The 19,966-nt window shown below is 44.9% G+C and overlaps 1 protein-coding gene across 6 annotated transcripts in view; it reads left to right on the top strand.

Annotated features, from left to right (window-relative positions):
* SLC22A15 (solute carrier family 22 member 15) overlaps positions 1 to 19,966 on the top strand; it is a 66,814-nt gene that overhangs the window by 16,599 nt on the left and 30,249 nt on the right. For all 6 annotated transcript variants that reach the window (XR_015767960.1, XM_028101909.2, XM_088022322.1 and 3 more), the window contains exons 3-5: positions 12,738 to 12,870; positions 13,498 to 13,662; positions 15,860 to 15,989. Coding sequence is in view for 5 of the 6 variants with exons in the window: in XM_028101909.2 (XP_027957710.1) it covers positions 12,738 to 12,870; positions 13,498 to 13,662; positions 15,860 to 15,989 (428 nt within the window). In the remaining variant the exon portion in view is untranslated. The remainder of the gene's footprint in view (positions 1 to 12,737; positions 12,871 to 13,497; positions 13,663 to 15,859; positions 15,990 to 19,966) is intronic.

Here is a 19,966-nt window from a genome sequence, read left to right as displayed (position 1 = left end):
GAGATTGTTGAGAGAGGAGTGTTTATGTCTTCAATTCCAAGTTTATAGATTCTTTCATCTGTCCCTTTCATTGTGCCATTGAACCTACTCATTGTATTTTTTTTAGTTCTAAATTTTTCATTTTGTTCTTCATATATTTCATAGCTCTGTTGTTTAGTCTATACATATTGGTGATTGCTATGTCTTCTTGGTGGATTTGCTTTTTTAAAACTCATCTTATAGGGGCACCTGGGTGGCTCAGTTGGTTGGGCAGCTGCCTTCAGCTCAGGTCATGATCCCAGGGTCCTGGGATCGAGCACCGCATCGGGCTCCCTGCTTTGCGGGAGGCCTGGTTCTCCCTCTCCCACTCCTCCTGCTTGTGTTCTTTCTCTAACTGTCTGTCTGTCTCTGTCAGTTAAATAAATAAATAAAATTTTAAAAAATAAAATAAAATCATCTTATAATATACCTCTATGTCCCTGGTAATTTTCTATGTTCTGAAATGTGGTTTGACACTAATCTAGCCACTCCTGCTTTCTTCAGTTAATGGTAGCATGATATATATTTTTGCCCTTTTTACTTTCAACTTGCCTGTATCATTATGTGTGAAGTTAGTTTCCTATAGACAGCATAGAATTGGGTCAAATTTTTTTTTTAAAGATTTTATTTATTTGAGAGAGAGAGAGCACAAAGGGAGACTGAGAGGGTGAAGCAGACTCCGCGCTGAGCAGAGAGCCCAACGTGGGACTCGATCCCGGGATCCTGAGATCATGACCTGAGCCAAAGGCAGAAGCTCAACCGACTGAGCCACCCAGGTGCCCGAATTGGGTTAAACTTTTTTAAATCCACACCATCAATGTCTGTCTGTATTTTTGTTTTTAGATAATTTACATTTAGTATAATTATTTATATGCTAGAACTTACCTCTTCCAGTTTATTATTTTTTGTTGTTTTCTATTCTCTGTTTTTTTCTCTTTAATTTTTCCTGTTTTTGTGTAGGTTACTTGAACATTTTATAGTATTTTATTTTGACTTATAGTATTTTTTGAGTGTATCTCTTTGTATAGCTTTTTTAGTGATTGCTCTTGGCATTGCATTATATATACATAACTTACCACAGTCTACTGGTGTTGTCAGATCTCCAGTTTGAGTGACATACAGAAATTCTACCTCACTTTACATTCCTTTGCCCTCTTCTGTTTATAATATAATTGTCCTAAATATGGTCCCACATACTCTTGGAATCACATTACACAGTGTTCTGTTTGCTTCAACCATCAAACATCATTTAGAAAACTCAAGAGAAGCAAAGTTTGTTGTATTTACCCCAGCTTTTTCTTACAGTGTTCTTTTTCCCTTCCTGATGTTGCAAGATCCCTTTTTTATGTTTTCTTTCTTTTTTAGAGAACTTCTGTTAGCCACTGTTTTAGGGTAGTTGTGATGGTGACAAATTTTCTTGGTTTTCCTTCATCTGAGAATATCTTGACTTCTCCTTCCTTTCTTGTTTTCACTGGTAATAAAATTCTTGGTTGACAGTTCATTTCCTTCAGCATTTAAAAACTCCTGTGCCACTTTCTTCTGGCCTCCATGGTTTCTGATGAGAAATATGCTGTTATTTGAATTGTCTTTTTCCTATAGGGAAGGTGTCATTTCCTTCTTGCTACTTTCAAGATTTTTTAGTGTTTTAGTCGCTACTGTTTAGAAGTTGGACTATGATGTTTCTTGGTGTGGATTTCTTCAAGTTTATCTTCTTTGGGATTTACTGAGCTGCTTGGATCTGTAGGTTTATGGCTCTTGACAAATTGAGAAATTTTCAGCTATTATTTATTCAAGTACTCTTTTTTTAGCCTACGCCCCTTTCTCCTTTCTTTCTAGAACTCCAAGACAGAAGTATTAGTTCTTTTGTTATAGCCCCATAGATCTCTGAAGCTTTGTTCATTTTCTTCTGTCTAGTTTATCTTTGTCTTCATATTGGATATTTTCTGTTGTTTTATTTCCAAGTTTATTGATTCTGTCATCTGTCCCTTTCATTCTGCTGTTGAACCTATTCATTGTATTTTTTTTTTTTTTGGTTCTAAATTTTTCATTTTGTTCTTTTTAAAATACATTCTCTTTATTTGGTGAGACTTTCTGTATTTTCACCGAGTCTATTTTGTCATCAGTTTTGAGCATGTTTGCAGGTGCTCACTGAAGCACGGTTGTTATGGCAGCTTTAACATCTTTCTCAGATAGTTCTAACATCTCTATCATCTCAGCAGTGTCTTTTTTTCATTCTACTTTGAGATTTTCCGGTTGTTAGCATCACGAATTATTTTTGTTTGAAACCTGATGTTTCGGGGATTATGTTAAGAGGTTCTGGGTCTTAGTTAAATCTTCTGTATTAGCTGACTTTCTCGGACTCAGCTCTGACACAGAAAGAGGGGAGGGGTGCCTCATTATTACCTCGTGGTGGTGGAAAGCCAGTCTCCCCATGTGCTCGCACTGACTCCAGTGGTGGTGGTGGTGGTGGTGGTGGTGGTGGTGATGGTATGGAGGGTTCCTCAGTGCAGGCGGCAGGAATGAAAGTGCTGGCGCCCTGCTTGTCTTTTTCTGACACATCCAAATGGAGTGAAGTGGGATGACTTCTGACTGCCCAGCCAGGGAGGGGGAGATATTTAGGTTCCCCACTTAGCCTTTGTTCCTGTGAATGGGGTTAGAACCATAGCTTTTGTTTTGTGGTGGTGAATGGCTGGAATAAAGCAGTTTTTGTCTAAAAATGTCCTGTCCTGCTGGGCTGCCCCCTTCCTGGGCCTCTGGCTGGAGAGAGCAGGCTTGGTTGGGGCTTCTTTTGTCATTCCTCTTGGCATCTCTGAGTTGCTCCCTGCTCCAGCACCCACTCTCGGGTATGTGAGGCAAAGAGAAACCCAGGGACTCACCACCAGGTCATTCCTTGGGTCCCAGGGTCCTCGCTGGTCTTCTCTCCGCCTTTCAGAGTTGTCTTATGTTTGTTTCACACGTGATGCCCAGGGTTTTTAGTGGCACATAGTTGGAAAGACAGGGAAAAGTACATTTATTCCATTTTCCTGGAGCTGAAAGTCCTCCTGTGTCCTTTTGATGTTCCCATCTCTCTGGGGTTTTTTTTTTTTGAGCACTTAAAAAAGTTTTGGCATAACAAGATATTCCAGATTCATCTTTCACCTCCCCCTATCCCAACTGTGGAATTAGCCATTTCTCCAAAAGGCCTTTGTTTGGTTTATTGCCCCCATAGGATTTTGCAGTGGGTGAGAACCATAAGTCTGCACTCCAACAAATCCATTACCACATTACAATGAAAGTGGATCTCAGACCAAATTCTGCCACATGTCAAAACATTAACTCGGGGCGCCTGGGCGGCTCAGACGGTTAAGCGTCTGCCTTCGGCTCAGGTCATGATCTCAGGGTCCTGGGATCGAGCCCCGCATCGGGCTCCCTGCTCAGCGGAGAGCCTGCTTCTCCCTCTGCCTCTGCCTGCTGCTTCCTCTGCTTGTGCTCTCTCTCTGTCAAAAATAAATAAAATTTAAAAAACAAACAAACAAAAAAAAACATTTATTAACTCAATTCTTATTATCAGAGAAACACAGAATAAAATATCTTGCAGGCTTGAGAAGTCCTAGCTCTCTGGTTTTATTGGTGTTCTGAATACTGTTTACACAAAGGGTCACTACAGAAAAACTCCCCGTTTTCCATAGGAAGGGTACTGACACTTTCCCTCCCCACCAGCCTCAAGCAGGCAGAATCTTCCAGAATTCATACTGTCTCAGGACCAAGGAGAGATTTTAGCCTAGGGCATCACTCCTGTATAAAGAATACAGAGCACCCTGGATTATCTCACAAATTCACGGAAGGGCAGTGAATGTCTCTAAAATATATTGAGCTAATTCATGTATCTTGGGTGTCTTTAATTTCACCAGAGATAGCCCATTTTTTTAATAGTCATCGTTGCTAGTCAGCAGGCCACTATTTTAATCAGATAGGAGCAAAGCAAGCATTGCTGATAGAGATCGTGATGACTGAAGTCCTTGTAGGAGCTCCCTCTGGAGAATGGGCTTTCTGAAGAGAAGGCCAGCTGACCAGCGCTGGACAGCGCAGCCTCGACTAGAATGCTCGTATACCAGCCTGGGAGCTAAGTAATGTTTATGCTGAATATCCCACAGTATGTGCTTCGTACCAGAAGGTAAATCGGATCCCATAGCAACACTGTGCTTCAGCACAGCAGACTTCAATGCATTTCGGTGGAATTGAATTAAATTAATACTAATGAAATCTATAATTGGGAGCCCTTTTACATATCACCAGAGGGACACCGTTATTAGCAAATATTCCTTAAGAAACTACTGCTCGCCTGATGCTGGAGAAAGCCTTCCTAGCCAGCCAAGGAGGGAGAGTGCCATCAGACCCTACTCTCCAGGACAGCGGGAAGGGGCACCCTGGTCACCAGCGCACCTCCTGTGCTGGCACCCCGGGGGCTCACCCTTCACAGGGCTCGACTGGAGGCTGAATATGGACACAAGCGAGTGCAGAGAGCTCCTGCCCCCAGATGAAGAGTTGGTAGATGCAGGAGAAATGGGATGGAATAGCTTCCCCAACAAGGGCTGGCGATGTTTAAAGCAGCTCTGAGAAAAAAAAGACGATGGGCTAAGATGGCCTCACCTCGCCCGCCTGTCATGTCTCCCTGACCACGGCTGGGGTGCATCTGTGAGTCACTGTCCCTCTTGCCATCTGCTTTTGCCATCACACCGTGACTGTGTGTCTGTCTCCCTCCCTCCTCTCCCGTGCTCTCTCTTTTTTCTCTCTCTTTCTCCCGGTCCCTGTCATTTTGTCTTTCGGCACCTGTGTCTCTCTCTCCGCGCCTCTCCCCATCTGAATCTCTCTGCCTTTCTCTTCTGCCTCCCATTTCTTTCTGTCTGCCTTTCTCCGTGTCTCCGTCTCACTGGCTGTCTCTGTCTTGCCTTTCTCTCTCTCTCTCTCCCACGTTTTTGCCTCATTCTCTCTGCCTGTGTCTCCCTGGTTTTCTCTTTGTGGCTCACTCTTTCCTCCCCAACCCCTCTCCCTCCTGTTACTCACCTGTCCTTTCTCATTCCCGGGATGCATGTAGACTTGGATGTATATGCTGCTATCCATCTGGGTTATACATATATCATTATAGATTTATAGATGCCTGCTACGTTCCTCCCCTGGTAGAGAGGCACAACTTCAGGTTCCCATCCCATCGGGAGGTCAGGCGGGTATCTACCTCAGGGGTGGATCTCGAGGCAGATATTCTCTGTGCAGACAATGATCCTCAGCCTCCAGCAGGTGCTCCAAGATGTGTCCAGAATGGCGGGTGGGGGTGGGGCCGTCCAGCTGCACAATTGGGGATATCAATGCACCACTGCTCTGTGGGAGCTCCAGGGGACGTTTCACAGGGACGCTGGTGTCATGATTTGGGATGAATTATCTTTGGAGCGTCCCGGATGCTGCACCAGCTGCTTCCGGCCTGAGTGGGTTCATAATGCTCTGCAACGGTGGCCGTGGCCTGCCCACTCTGTGGATGGGGGAGCACGGACAGAAGCCCACAGTCCCCATGGGATCCTCAGCTGCAATGAGACCGTTCCATACCAAGAGCTTGTGGCTGCAGATGAGTTTCATAAGGTTTGGCAGGTAGAGGTCAGTGAAGAGGCCGATAACTGTGACTACCTTTTCATTGGTTCTTGTGTGAGCGGCTCTCTCCCAGAGACCTTCCCCATGTGCCACTTAGTTCGTCCTGCCAGTAGCCCTGAGCTATAGATGGAACAACTGGCATGCAGAGAATTTAAAGAATTTGCCCTAAATCACATATTTAATAAGTTGCTGGTCGGGTTCAGTGAGCTCATACTCTTTCCACTACCCCAGTGATTTTCAAACTTTTTTTTTTTTTTTTTTGGTAACTAACAGAAGCCTTTAGGTTTAATGGTATCTCAGGTGGCACTTCACTATTTAGAAGAGCTAGGTGCTTTGCTACCGTCAGTGAAGAGGAGCGGGCTCCAGGGCTCCAGGGTCCCAGGGCCTCCCCAGCCATTGCCAGCCATCCTCGGCAGCTCAGATCACTTCCGTGCAGAACAGGGGGAGGAGCTGGGCTCCACCTGGGAAGAGTGGATGCAAGTATGGGTCAGTGGATTGGTGGGAACGAAGGTTGGCCAAGTGACCGTAGCACAATGGCACATGAGCGAAATATAGACCTATCCCGGGCTGCCCCTCACCAGCTTGGATTTGCCTCTGACAGTGAATTCTAAGGAGGAAGGGCAAACAGTCATAGTGTTTGTACTGTGGCTAGTAAATGAAAAATACCAGAATGTGTGGGCTCAGGGTAGCTGGCGACTTACTCAATGTCACACAGTAAATGGTGGAGCCTGGCCACAGATTCCTGTGGCATGTGACCGAAGCAGAAGGAAAGAGGGAATCAGCCTGCCTGTGAATCTGTCACTCCGCAGGTAGCGTGCCTTCCCCAAGGTGGTCATGCAACTCTCAGGGTATTTGTATCCATCTCGTGGGGATCCTGGCTAGTGGTTCCCCCCACCCCAACCCTCCAAAAAAACCCAAAAAACAAAAAATACCCAAGTCCTACCAAAGTAGTAATGATTCAGTTAAGCTTTAGTAATTGTCAAGCCCAAAGAAACTTAGCGGTTTACTGATAGAACCAAAAGTAGCCAGGGAGGGTGAGGTCCAACAAGCAGCAGACCCCGAGCTCCACGGCAGTTTGCCTGCATCAGGCCCTGCAACCAGCTGCCCTCGGTGACAGGGCCACCCACGTCTCTCCTCCGAATATATTCAGGCAGACCCAAGAGGACGCTCGTCTGCTTTACATTTTTAGTGCAGATCTCATGTTTTCCCTGAAGTCCTTTCATTTTATTTCAGGGTACAAATAAAGGGTCCAGCTCATGTACCCTCATGCCCGGCACGCAGGGTGTGCCAGTCCCGTGTGAATTCCCGCACTCTCCTTCCGCCTTGGACATCGGAGCCCCGTGTGGGTGGTGTTCCAGGTCCTGGAGTGGTTCGACGCAGGTGGTATGGGTGGCTTCCAAGTTTCCTGCTGCCGCTACCAAGATGACAAGAGTCAGCGGAGAAGCCGCGGAGGAGGGAAGAATAACTAGAATGAGAATCAAGGAGCTGCCCCCGGGGCCAGCGATGCTGGGCAGGATGGGAACCGCGGTCGCTCCTTAGCCAACCCCTTTCTAAGGGCTGCTCGTCTCCGCGCCCCCAGTTGAGCTCATCTTTGTTTCAGTGCATGCGGTCCCCAACCAAACCCTTCATGAATTTCTCAGCGTTAATTCAATTTTAATTACCTCTGTAGTTTCTCGGTTGCTCCTCCAAATCTACAAAGTGGTGGCATTGAAACTGGCCCCCAGAACTTGTCAGGTAACTTATCCATTAGTTGGTAAATATCCTTAATATATAGATTTGTGGTCTATAGATACAATATACCAAATAATTTGGTATAAAATGAGAGTTAAAAAGAAAAAAAGCAAGTATAAAGCCCGTTGACCTCTCACATAAAACCCTGAAAATAAGTATCAAGATGGAGCCCGTAGAATCCTATAGTTTAAGGAGATTATATTAAAAATGCATATTTTAAACCCCCCGCCCCCTGCACCTTATTACATTCAGGTCAGGGCTTGCTGAAGTTATTCATGGAGGGTTTGGGGAAGGGTGAATAAAAGGTTATGTAGATGTGATTAACTTGGTATTAATGTAAAAAAAGAACCCCTCTGATCTAGAAGTATTGACTATTTTAAAATGAGCTAATAGCCATTGGGGTGAATTTATGTAGCAAATTGCTGTCTGCTGTATTCAAATTATTCCCCGAGCTCTGACTCATTCAGAAAGTACCAAATATCACGGAGGCACACAATTATCATGCTTATTTAATGTTTGCAACCAAAAAGAGTAAGGTTGGAATATTTAATATCATCATCAATATTGAAGAACTGAAATTGATTATTATCTTGAGATTAATATATTTTCCCCAAGACATACCCTGGGGTCAAAAGACTGAGTATTAAAACTATGTGAAAAATTCACTGCAATAATTGCTTTAGGGGCTAATTTTTTTTTTAATGTCTTGCTTCCTTATGCCGGTACCGCTGATTGTTATAGCCTGCACACTTCACCCATTAAGTGGTAATTCAGAGTGACAAGTACATTGAAACGAAGCAAGTTAGTTAATCACCATGAAACCATCGCTGAAATACCCTGTCCGAGTACTCCTGAGTCACTGGAGGCCTCTGCTCACCTGATTTTCTCCGGAAGTGAGATCTTCCTGTACAAAGCCGTGAACATGTTTATGGGGCTACGGGACGGTGGAGGGCTACAGCTTGGTTGGGGTGGTTACCGGAGCACCGAAAATCTCTCAGCCGAACCCGGCTTGCTGCTTGCACTGTGTGGATTCCCTCAGGATCGTCCTGCAGGTGCGTGGGGGCCACCATTGCTGTTCCAGTCCTGCAGCCTCGAAATACAGACACACGGAGGGTCTGGGTCAGGCTCTGGCCCTTGTCATATGACCTGGTTTTCACCAGAACAGGACTGGGGGTGACCATAGCTCTGTCAGTAAGCACGTGCCCAGTGCTGTCTGCCCATTTTGGCTGGCCTGTCAGGACTGCTGGGGGAAGCTTCCTTTGTCCTCCTTTTCCTTGATGATCAAGTAGGCTGCGCCACGGGGTCTGTTCCCCCCCCCCTGCAGGGAGGTCCGAGTTGGGACTAGTGGTGTACCCCGGGCTCGTGAACAAGTTCACCTTTAGAAGAGACACGGCAGCCGTGCGAGGGGCTTGGGTGCCCCTCAGAGACCTGCCACGGCCCCCGCCTGGCTTGCTGCCCCCACCCCAATGCTCTGTGGGCTGTTCGCAGCAGTGTTCCCCCTCCTCCCTGCTTCTCCCCGTGGGGCTCTCTGTGGGCCAGTGAAAGTGCTTTCAGGGGCCACGCTGCTTCTATCACTCAGGCTTTGGGAAGTATGTGTCAGTGGCACAGATTTTGCCTCTCTAGCCAAAAAACTGCCATGGTTTTGTTGGGGGGGGTGTGGTTTTCTCTCTCATTAATGTAGAGGCTAAAGATAAAGCCAAAGGATTCTACACGTCATATGGAAGACAGAAACCCCTCTGATTCCAGATCTGCCTCATTCTTCCTGTTAGGAGAACACCCCTCAGTGGCTCCTGGGTGATGAAGAAGGCAGTTTCTGCCCTGCCTATCCATAAGCTCACAACTTGATCCTTGAGGTCATGACATTGAGATGTTGTGTGTGAAGATGCCTATAAACCACAGCACTCACTCTTGTTACATAAAGAATTCAGCAAATATTTCATTAAGTGCCGGCCCTGTCACATAAGCACTTAGACACCAGTATATCCTTAAGAAGCTCACAGCACTGTATGCGAGAGACAAGTCAACGTGTAGTTCACCGAACATCATTTTTGAAGCAAAAATAGGGAGAGAGCAGAATGGAGAACGTGGTCGGCTCCAGCGGATCAGGCTGGGCTGTGGAGGGTGAACAGGAGCTCACTGGGGACGCGGTGGGGCTGGAGTGAGCGTGGGAGGAGAGGGCACCGCCTGAGCTGAGGGCAGTCAGTTCCTAGAGGTGCCAGGCTTCACACGAAAGTGGGGTGATGGATGTTTGCTTTCCATGGGGAGCCACGCCCTCCCCCGGGCTCTGCATGCCAGTGGCCCTCTGTTATTCACTTGTGAGTGAGGCGTTATTCACATTCACCCGCTGTGGGCCCAAACAAGGAGGACAGGCCCGCACAGCCTCCTCAGAGAAGGGAGAGGACCCACTGCTTGGATAGCTTAAGGTGCATGGTTTTAATTTACCAGGCACTGTCTCTTCCGTTACGTGGTCTGGGCTACAGCATGTTTCTCAACTCTTATTCCATGAAATGTCACCATACATGGGGGGGGAGCGGGGGTAGGGGAATGGACAGTTCAGGTCACAGGAAAAAACTGAAGCATAGACAGACAAATTTGTGACATTGACAGAGCTGGTGAGAAGTTGCGCAGGGCAGAGACTGGATATGTGTCTCAATTCTCAGAGTTCATTCAAGAAGGGTCCCTCTTGCTTTTTCACCTTATTCACAACCAATTTAAGAAGCCTCTTATAATCTGTGTTCCAGTGCCATAGGGAAGGGATAGCATCATGCTGTTCAGCAGAGGGAAAAAAAAAGCAAACAAGCTGGGGGTGCGTTTTTGTGTCATGTGGGTATATAAGGATATCAATAGTACATAAAAGTTCAATTAAAAGTACAGAAATTTTAGGGGCACTTGGGTAGCTCAGTCAGTTGAATGTCTGATTCAGTTTCGGCTCAGGTCATGATCTTACGGGTCATGGGCTGGAGCCTGGCATCTGGCTCTGTGCTCAGTGGGGAGTCTGCTTGAGATTCTCTGCCTCTGCCCCTCCCACCAACTCGGGTGTGTGCACGCACATGATCCCTCTCTCTCTAAAATAAATAAATCCTAAAAAAGATACAGAAATTTTAGGTGTTTGTATTTAAAACATATACTGTGGAATGTGATAAATCCCTCCTCCCCCCAAATAAAACACTTTGGAAGTTGATTTTTAAGTACATTATTCTCTTCTCTGCACCCCCAGCCTTCTCGTGTTCCCAAGCACAAGGCCTACATGATTTAACTAATTCAGGCATACAGTACTCAGAGAAGGTGGTTTTGAGACCAGTGTCAGCATCGGGTGCAGGCTCCATGGTTTACTCTACGGTGATCGTGTCTGAGCTACAGCTGCATCATCTATAAAATGGGAATAGTAATAATAATACCTGTTATAAAAGGTGTTTGTTGGGATTAGGGGAGAATATTATGTGAGGGTTGGTTTTTAGCTATCTGGTTGTAAGGTGCTGAGCCTTCCCATTTGGTATGTCTTTGATACGTAGTTTTCATCACTTGGACATTAATTTTGTTTTTAGGATTGTATAAGCACGCAGTCCACTTTAAAGTAATAATTAATTTTTTTAGATTATCCTATTTCTGCCATGTCAGCAAGTGACTGTTTTGACTTGTGACATTTCCATAAAGCTGAAGGTTTGATGATTTCAGGGGAGATGCTAAAAACACATTTTGTTATTGCCTTTAAAACTTATCTTTAAGCTTCACTGAAACTGTGATTAATCTATTTGGCATCAAATAATAGCTATTCATGGGTGTTCTGTCCAGAGGTAGCTTCAGATCCCACCCGTGTCAGGGCTCCAGCCCACGAGGCTGACCCCGCCCTCACCTTCAGATGACAGTCGCAAGTCCACATTGCTTCCTGTGCTTGTGAGCAACCAAGGATCAGAGGTTCCTGCAGTCTCCTCCTCGGGATAGATTAATTTGCTAGAGCCGCTCACAGAACTCAGGGAAACCTCTTACTTACGAGATCACTGGTTTATCATGAAGGATAACCAGGAACAGCCAGATGGAAGAGACACACAGTACAAGGCATGTGGGAAGGGGCACAGGCTTCCAGGCCCTCCCTGGGCCCCACTCTCCTAGCACCTCCACGTGTTCACCAACTGGGAAGCTTCTCGAACCCCTGTCCCTTTGTGTTTTTAGGGAGGCTTCGTTACATAGACGTCATCGATTAAATAATTGGCCATTGACAGTTAGTTCAACTTCCAGTCCCTCTTCCCCTCCCCGAAGGGCGGGGCAGGTGGGAGGGAGGGGCTGAAAGTTATAACCCCTCTAATCATGAGGGTTGGTGCCCCTGGCAACCAGCCTCCATCTAAAGGGCTTTCCAGAAGTCATCTTATTAAATAAACTCAGGTGTGGTTGAAAGAGGCTTGTTGTAAATAACAAAGGACACCCATTTCTCCTTTATTGCTCTGAAGTTTTTTTCAGGAACTGGGATCAAAACTAAGTATCATAACCAAAGATGCCCCTATGGCTCTTCTGTAGGAAATTACAAGGGTTTCGGGAACTACGCGCCAGGAAGTGGATAGACACCAAATACAGATTTCTTAGTATAAATCACAATATCCCCATCATAAATAGATTCATACCATGTTTGTCTTTTTTTGTCTGCTTATTTCTCTCAGCATAAGGTTAAGGTTTTCTGTGATCTAGCTTGTCAAAAATCTCATTCCTTTTCAAGGCTGCATAGTATTCTACTGCGTGTATCTACCACATTTTGGTTCTCTTTCATTTGACTTTGGTGAATAGTACTGCTGTGAATGCTAGGGTGCAAATATCTGTTTGAATCTCTGTTTTCAGTTCTTTTGTGCATATACCCACAAGTGGAATTGCTGGATCATATGGTAATTCTGTGATCAGTTTTTTAAGAAAAATGCTAAAGGGGCTTAAAACCCATTAACTTATTGGAGAAAAGGACTGTTTGTTGATTGCCTCACATATGTCTTATAGTATATTAGGTGGCAGAGCAATGGGAATGGGTGGGTCACGGCTCCTTCTCTCAAGAAATATGGGGGCTTTGGAGGAGGGACCTATTTTATGCATCAAAGATGCATGAATAAAAGTAGCTATTATATACTGTATTTACTGCTGTAATAAGATGTGTATAGAGTATTATGGGAGCACATTATAATAATAATGATTTCTAGTGTTTCTGAAGACAAAACCTGCTTGGATGTTATCCAAGATAGATGATCTCTACCACATTTTGGTTAGTAGTGGGTAATGCGGTAGAGAATTTCCAGTGTACAAGTTTTGGTTGTACATTTGTTTTTTTTAATAGCTAACAGTCCATCCACCTTTTCTGTGATCTAAATGTCTCTTCTGCTTTTTTCTTCTTTTAGTGGTTTTTAATTGCCAACAGATCTTACAAAGTCAGTGCAGCAAGCTCTTTCTTCTTCAGTGGTGTGTTTGTGGGAGTTATTTCCTTTGGTCAGCTTTCAGATCGCTTCGGAAGGAAAAAAGTCTATCTCACAGGTAATCAGTTAAGAGTGTTCATGAACTGAATAGGAGGACTTACTTCCTTAGGGTTCTTAGGGAATTGCCATGTGGATACAGAACTGATTTTTACTACACTGGCAAGAGGCCACACTGCAGCCAGAGTTGATTCTGGCCAAGCGTTTTAAACGGACCAGCAGCATACCTGGTGAAGGCCACGTATTTGCATCTAAGCTTTTCATGATGACGGTGCTTTTGGCAACCCCCGAATTCTAACTTATGCCACGTTTCTAAAGAGAGCAGAGACTGAGTCAGAATCTTAGATCCATTTCCTTGTATCTTGTTCCTTTGTTCATTTCAAATATGCTTTGTAAGACCCAGCATAGTTCTTTTGACAAGCTGAGCATGAGCTGGGATTTTTCCATTTCCCATACTGTTGTGAATAATTGAAAACTGCATGATTGACAAATATCAACTTGTAACAAAGAAAGAGAACCCTTAGCTTTTCTTTATAGTTTTTAAGAGAAAAGTTTTTAAAAAAGCATAGCTTAGAAAACTTAACTTTACAAAGATGTATCTTTACAAATGTAAAATGAGTATAATTTATTACTTTGATCAAATGCTGTTTTACATCCGGATTATTGACTGCTGTTCCTGTAATTCTAGGTTTTGCTCTTGACATCTTATTTGCTGTTGCAAATGGGTTTTCCCCCTCCTATGAGTTCTTCGCCGTAACTCGCTTCCTGGTAGGCGTGATGAACGGAGGAATGTCGCTGGTGGCCTTCGTCCTGCTGAACGAATGTGTGGGCACCGCCTACTGGGCACTCGCAGGTACTGCTCACTCCGTGCCGATGACAGACATGGTGAGCTGCCCCAGAAAACCTCGCAGGGAACCAGCCGAACCCCAGAGTCTAAAAATGCACTTGGACTTGAGGCGCTCTATCTCACCATTAGATTTGCTTTCCGGGGTTTGTTCTGTATGACCTTGAATAAGTCATTCATATCCCTCTGTAGAAAGTCTCCCTAGGGCCTGCCTCATAGATGGTGAGCTTGCCTCCAGATTATTCCAAGAGTGTCAGTTTCCTCAGAAGGGCATTAACCGTTTACACCTTAAACTGAGAAACAGGGCAGACATAAGAAAGCCTAGACGCTCCTTTCCCAGCGCTTTCTTACTGTATTTTTATTAAATATTTATCTCCCAGGCAGGGGAGGGACAAGTTGGAGGGACCAGATGATTTAGAGCCTGTGCTAGGCCAAATGAGAAATTTGTTTTTATTTGAAGTGCAGTAAGAAGCCAGTGGGCAGATTAAATAGTGGAGCAATAGGATCAGATAGGATACAGAAAGACGACTGTGGCAGAGGTGTGGAGAATGGACGATGGAAGGGGAAGAGAAATTGGAGGAGAAATTGAGGGGTCATTCAGGAGGGGTTGTGGTTAGCCCGTGAAACATGACGGGGTCTTGCTTAGACACAGTGGGAGGAGAGGAGCAAGGAAGACGGCCATGGGAGGTGGATTTTGGTGGGACAGTGACTTGCTGAAGGATCAGAGTGGGGAGAACTGTTCTGAGCAGTGACAGAAAGTGTTATTCCCGGAAGCCAGGTGCTATCTGATGCACCGTAATGAAACTGTAATAGCCATTGATTATCTTAAATTTCCAGGGAAATCATAGTGTCCCCACTCCCTTACTTATCGGACCACATGTTCGGATTTGGTGTCCTGAACATGCTGCCACTTCAGCTGTCCCTTCTGCTCCCCCCCTTTTCCTCACTAGGGCACAGAGTAGACATGTCATTACATGGCTAGAGAATTGATCATCTCTGGGCAAGAAAACAAGAACGCAGTTCTCTTACAGAATTCTTGTAGGAAGTTCTTGTAGCAAGATCAACAAGGTCCTGTCGCTGTGTGTTGCCCACAGAAGCCTGCCTTTCCCTAGGAGGGTGGAGAGCAGACTGGGAGAGCACGCAGGCTCCACAGTCAGGCAGACAGGGTAGGGTCCCAGCCATCCTGCTCACAGCTCTGTGTCCTAGACAGCGGCCCCTGACCTCTCTGCGGTTTCCTCTTTGTGTATGGCTCTAATGGCACCTGCTTTATAGGACAATGTATGCTGCGCAATAAATAGTACTGAGTACTCCTATTCATTGTGATGGTAGCAGTTATAGGAAGTGTGTCAGAGGTATAAATTCACACGTATATTGGGCAAGCCAGTGGACTTAATACCCATCTCAGCATTTATTTTGAAAAGCATAGTCTTTTTCACAATCCCATGGTTGATTTTTTTTTTCCTATCAGCATGCTGGCAAAAATCCACGCTTCATGGAGACAGACAAGAAACAGCTGGGGCGCCTGGGTGGCTCGGTCGTTAAGCATCTGCCTTCGGCTCAGGTCATGATCGCAGGGTCCTGGGATGGAGCCCCGCATCGGGCTCCCTGCTCCGCGGGAAGCCTGCTTCTCCCGCTCCCCCTGCTTGTGTTCCCCCTCTTGCTGTGTCTCTCTCTGTCAAATAAAATAAGTAAAATCTTTAAAAAAAAGAAAAAAAGAAAGGAACAGAGAGCTATAAAATGTCCTGGTATCCGGTGCTGATACACCAAATGGGGAAGGGCAAGAGGGAGAACTGAAGAGTAGCCTGCGATTTAAGATGAGGATTTGAGGCACACCCTTTGTGATAAGATGAGGTCTCAGTATTGCGATAATCTCATGACCTAAAACCCGTATCGCCAGCCAGCAAGGCGTCCTTCCAAGCTTCAGCTGATGTGCGGGCGGATGTCAGCACAGCCTTCAGCGCAAAAAGCACTATGGCAAACCCTTAAAATTCTTCTTGATCACATGTGGTTTGTATTTTTCACCTGTGCTTCCTCCTTTTCCGCCCACTCACTCGCCTCTCTCCACTTTTCTCATCTGTCAGTACTTGTGTAGGCTTTTCTTTCCTGCTGACACCTCCCAAGGAAGGCACTGGCTCTGTGACTCAGGTTGGAAAGGGTGGCGTGGACGGTGCTTTCTCCAGTAACAGGTGTCTTTTCCCTGAATTAGGATCAATCGGTGGCCTCTTCTTCGCAGTTGGCATTGCCCAGTATGCCCTGTTGGGATACTTCATCCGCTCCTGGAGGACCCTCGCCGTTCTGGTTAACCTACAGGGAACGGTGGTCTTTCTCCTGTCGTTGTGAGTAGTTTTTCCTCTTCGAGGTTTAATTTAATATGCAGAAGGAATGTCTTAAGAGGATGCGGGTCAATGAGCGGCGTTATTCCCTTTCAGGAGTTTGCCTGAACTGACTTTGGTGAAGAGCTAAATCCCGCAAGCGGTCCAATGCTTGGCAGCTGCTGGGAAGAGAGATGCTTAATTAATTCAGAATGCAGGTATCCCTTGTTTCAAGTAACATCTCCATAGATTGCATTTTAACTTTCAAGTTGTTGACCCAGGGTGCCAGTTTCTATTGTAACCTACTGCCTCAAGCCTGGAGATCTTCAGGCTGGATCAGGTCAGGTGCTTGGCATCTGACTCAGGTACAATGGTGCAAATATCACAGTCCATTCATACCCAATATGTAGTGGCAACTATCCATCCTACAGGTGACCCTTATTTCAGGGCCTCTAAATGTGGACGTGGGAAGACTCTCAGATATGGGAGAAATCCTTAGGGTAGATGGCTCAAAGCGGCAAAACGGTGATTCCCTGGTCAGGGCAGGATGCTCCCAACAACTCGCTCAGATGTCACACCGTGGTGCTCTGAATGCTGTAAGGCGAGCCACCAACTTAGAGCCCTTTTACCAGTTCTTTCTTCCCATAGCAAATACTTTATAGATAATGTCATTAATAGTGTTAATAGTGCTTGTTATATAATACATATTACATAATATATAATAGAAGAATATTATTTATTAATATTCTTCCCTAAATAGCCTCAGACTCCGGTAACAGTAAAACAAATATTTAAGAGACATTTACAGAGTTCTCCATAAAATTAACATTACTGACCATCTTGTTGGGGCTTAGAAACCCAGTTTCACTCGTAAATACTGTGTCACAAAGAAGTAATACTATTCCATTTCTTATTTCATCATTTTAATGATGTGCTTAAGAACTTTGACATTTGAGGGGTGTCTGGGTTGCTCAGTCAGTTAAGCATCTGCCTCCGGCTCAGGTCATGATCCCAGAGCCCTGGGATCGAGTCCCGGGTCGGGCTCCCTGCTCAGCAGGGAATCTGCTTCTCCCTCTGCCTCTGCCCCCACTCATGCTCTCTTTCTCTCTCTCAAATAAATAAAATCTGGGAAAAAAAAAAAAGTTTGAGTTTTTAGTTTTATTTCACCAAAAGTTTTAATGTGCTTGTGAAAGGCTTTCTCCTGAGGTATCAGACCTCTAACTTTAATCATTAAAATCTTTGGAATAAATAAAATTTTCAGCCAGTGGAGTGAAGGATATCTGTGGCAGAATTTTCCTTCAGATGCATCTTTAATGTAGTCGTTCTTTGTTCAAGGTCTACTAATTGAGTTTTGGTGGATTGAGGATTGAACTGAAATCTGTTTTTGTATTCCCTCTGAAATAAGAGAATTAAGCGCAAAAATGAATATAATAGTGGGGCACCTGGCTGGCTCAGTTGGAAGAGCATGGGACTCTTGATCTCAGGGTTGTGAGTTCGAGCCCCACATTGGGTGTAGAGATTACTTGAAAATAAATAGATAAACTTTAAAGAATGAATATAATAGAAATAGTTTACCTATACTTAAACAAGCAAAATGTATTAAACGTACTTAGTTATGTGAATTGGAATGAGATAATCCTACCAGAAAGGGAAACTAACAACATTTTATTAGTTCGTGTATTATACATTTTTGGAATAAATGGGTACCTAGTGTCATCCTTGAATTAATAAGCAGTCATGTAAATGTGGGTAGATAAATGAATTTTCTTTTTAAATAGCTAATAAGTCTTCTTTAGAGCAACTTTGACGGATGGCATGAGCTGTTCTGCCTGTCTCGTCTGAATGTGGTCTGAGTTTGTTACGGCCCTAGTGCTAGGTGAGGCCATCCACACCCTGGGAGATGAATTCAGGTCAGGAAACAATAGGAAACAGAGAAAAGAGCATGTAAACCCGATATATATATTTATTCCATTAGGCCTTCCCACGGTCAGCCTGCAGTTTATCTTTTCTGATCGTCTCCCAGCCCGTTTCCCATATCCTGTGTGCTGGGCACAGCGAACCGCTTGTAGTTTCTGGCATCATCTTGTGCCATCCTGCTTCCATGCCCCCTGTTCGATGCTGCCCCTGCCCTTCCCACACCCTGCTCTCCAGTTCTTCCTAGTTAACTCCTGGCCTCCCGGGTTTGCTCAAATGCTACCCCATCCCTAACTTCTCCCCATCACACCTCCAGCTACCAGTCATTTGCTTTGGCTTCTGAATTCTCCAGCACTTACCCCGTGCCCTACGAGTGCTCTATTTCCACCTCACACTGGAGCCCGTCTCTTTCTGCACCAGGAGCTTCCTCCCTGGTAGCTGCAGGTGCTGGGCTCGGTCACGTGTCCCCCAGCACCAAAGCCCAGGGCCTTCCGCACAGATGACCCTTCAGATCCATTGGACAGGTGTGGGCACAAAAATATGTGGAAGTAGCCTTCAAAATTAGCTGTCAGCAATGTAAGAAAAAGTCACATTATTTTAGAGTCATACCTTGTTTTTTTTGTTTTACTGGAAACATTAGTGTGTAGTTTAAAAATTCCTCATTTTTACAATACATGGATTTGAACGGTTTTACTCTAAAAATCAGTGCCTCCATAATTTACAAGGATTTTCCACCTTCTAAGAAATTCACAGGACATGTTTTGAGCAGAGACAACATTGTTAAATTAGCACTGTAGCTTCTGAAGGTGGCCCCAGCACTGAGCAGAGGGCAGCATGTTGAAAGGCTGCTTTTTCTTTCAAAAACACGTCTTGCTGTTTGATATGCAAAATCTGCATGTGTTGGAATTTATATTCCCGAGTCCACCCGTCAGCAGCGAGGTGAGCCTTTGTGTAAGTAAGCTTCCTGGCTTCTCCAAATGGGAGGACAGTCAGGTCCTCGGTTTGTGTACAAGACAGACTCGTCCCCACGCAGGAATAGTTTAGTGTTCCAAAGCTTGACTATCTCTCGAGTATAAAAAGGATTTATAAACATTTACCAGTAATGTAAACATTTATGTAACAGTAATTTACAGACATTTTAACAGTGACTAATGCTTATCAACCATTCTGAACACAGGGAAGTTTGAGGGAAAGGGGACAGTGACCTAAATGACACAAAGACAGTGACTGTTAGTATTTCAGCTGTTCCCTTGTCTCCTCTCTCTCACCTCCCTGTCCCTGTTGGTTTTGATTTAATTACGACAGATTTCTGGTGTCTCACGTACTTTTGCCTCCCAGCAGCACTCTCCACCTTCATCGTAGGCTTCGTTTATGTTCTTTGTATTTGCATTTAGAGGCAATCAGGTAATGCGTGGTAGCTCGTAAGCCACCTGGTTGTTAGGGCCAGTGGGTCCGCTTGCTGATCGGCCGACCTAACTCCCAGCAGCACAATATTTTGCTTGATTATCTGCTTGTGTATTAGTGATAATAATCGAATGGTAATGACGCTGTAAATCAAGGGATTTTTCAGGCTGTTGTAGAAGGCCTGCGTCCCTGCTTTTGTTGACGATCAAATGTGCACAAATAGTCTCTCCCCAGTAGCAAAGCTCTGCGAGAATTCCTGCTTTCTTGTTTCCTCTGAGCACCTGCTACATCGCCTGGTACAAAATGAATGTGCTCAACAAGTGGTTATTGATGGACTGCTGTCCACGAAGTTCCAAATTCCGTGGTATTTGTTGCCACTTCACTATCCTTACGGAAAGACACAGAGAATTCTAAAAGGCATCTTCAATAGCCAGTGGTACTTATAGGTAGAAGTTTCATTTTAAGCAAATCATGTCACATTAGACCAAAAGGTACTGGATGCTGTATTTAGTAAACAAGGTGTCCCTGTTCCTGTCCCAGTTTGTCTTTGACAAGTCCTCTAGCTGTGCACACAGAAGGGTGAAGAGGAAAAAGGACACATCAGAGAGCTAAGTCTTAAAACTATTGGAAAATATCAATGGCAGTATAACTGTTCAATACTTTGTAGTTACAGCAGAAAATAA

This window comes from Eumetopias jubatus, unplaced genomic scaffold (genome assembly GCF_037043125.1).
Source record: "Eumetopias jubatus isolate StellerSeaLion01/CBP00866 unplaced genomic scaffold, mEumJub1_p1.0 scaffold_4, whole genome shotgun sequence".
NCBI lineage: Eukaryota > Metazoa > Chordata > Mammalia > Carnivora > Otariidae > Eumetopias > Eumetopias jubatus.
Note: the sequence above shows the minus strand (reverse complement) of the source record. Positions and strands in the feature narration are given on the sequence as shown.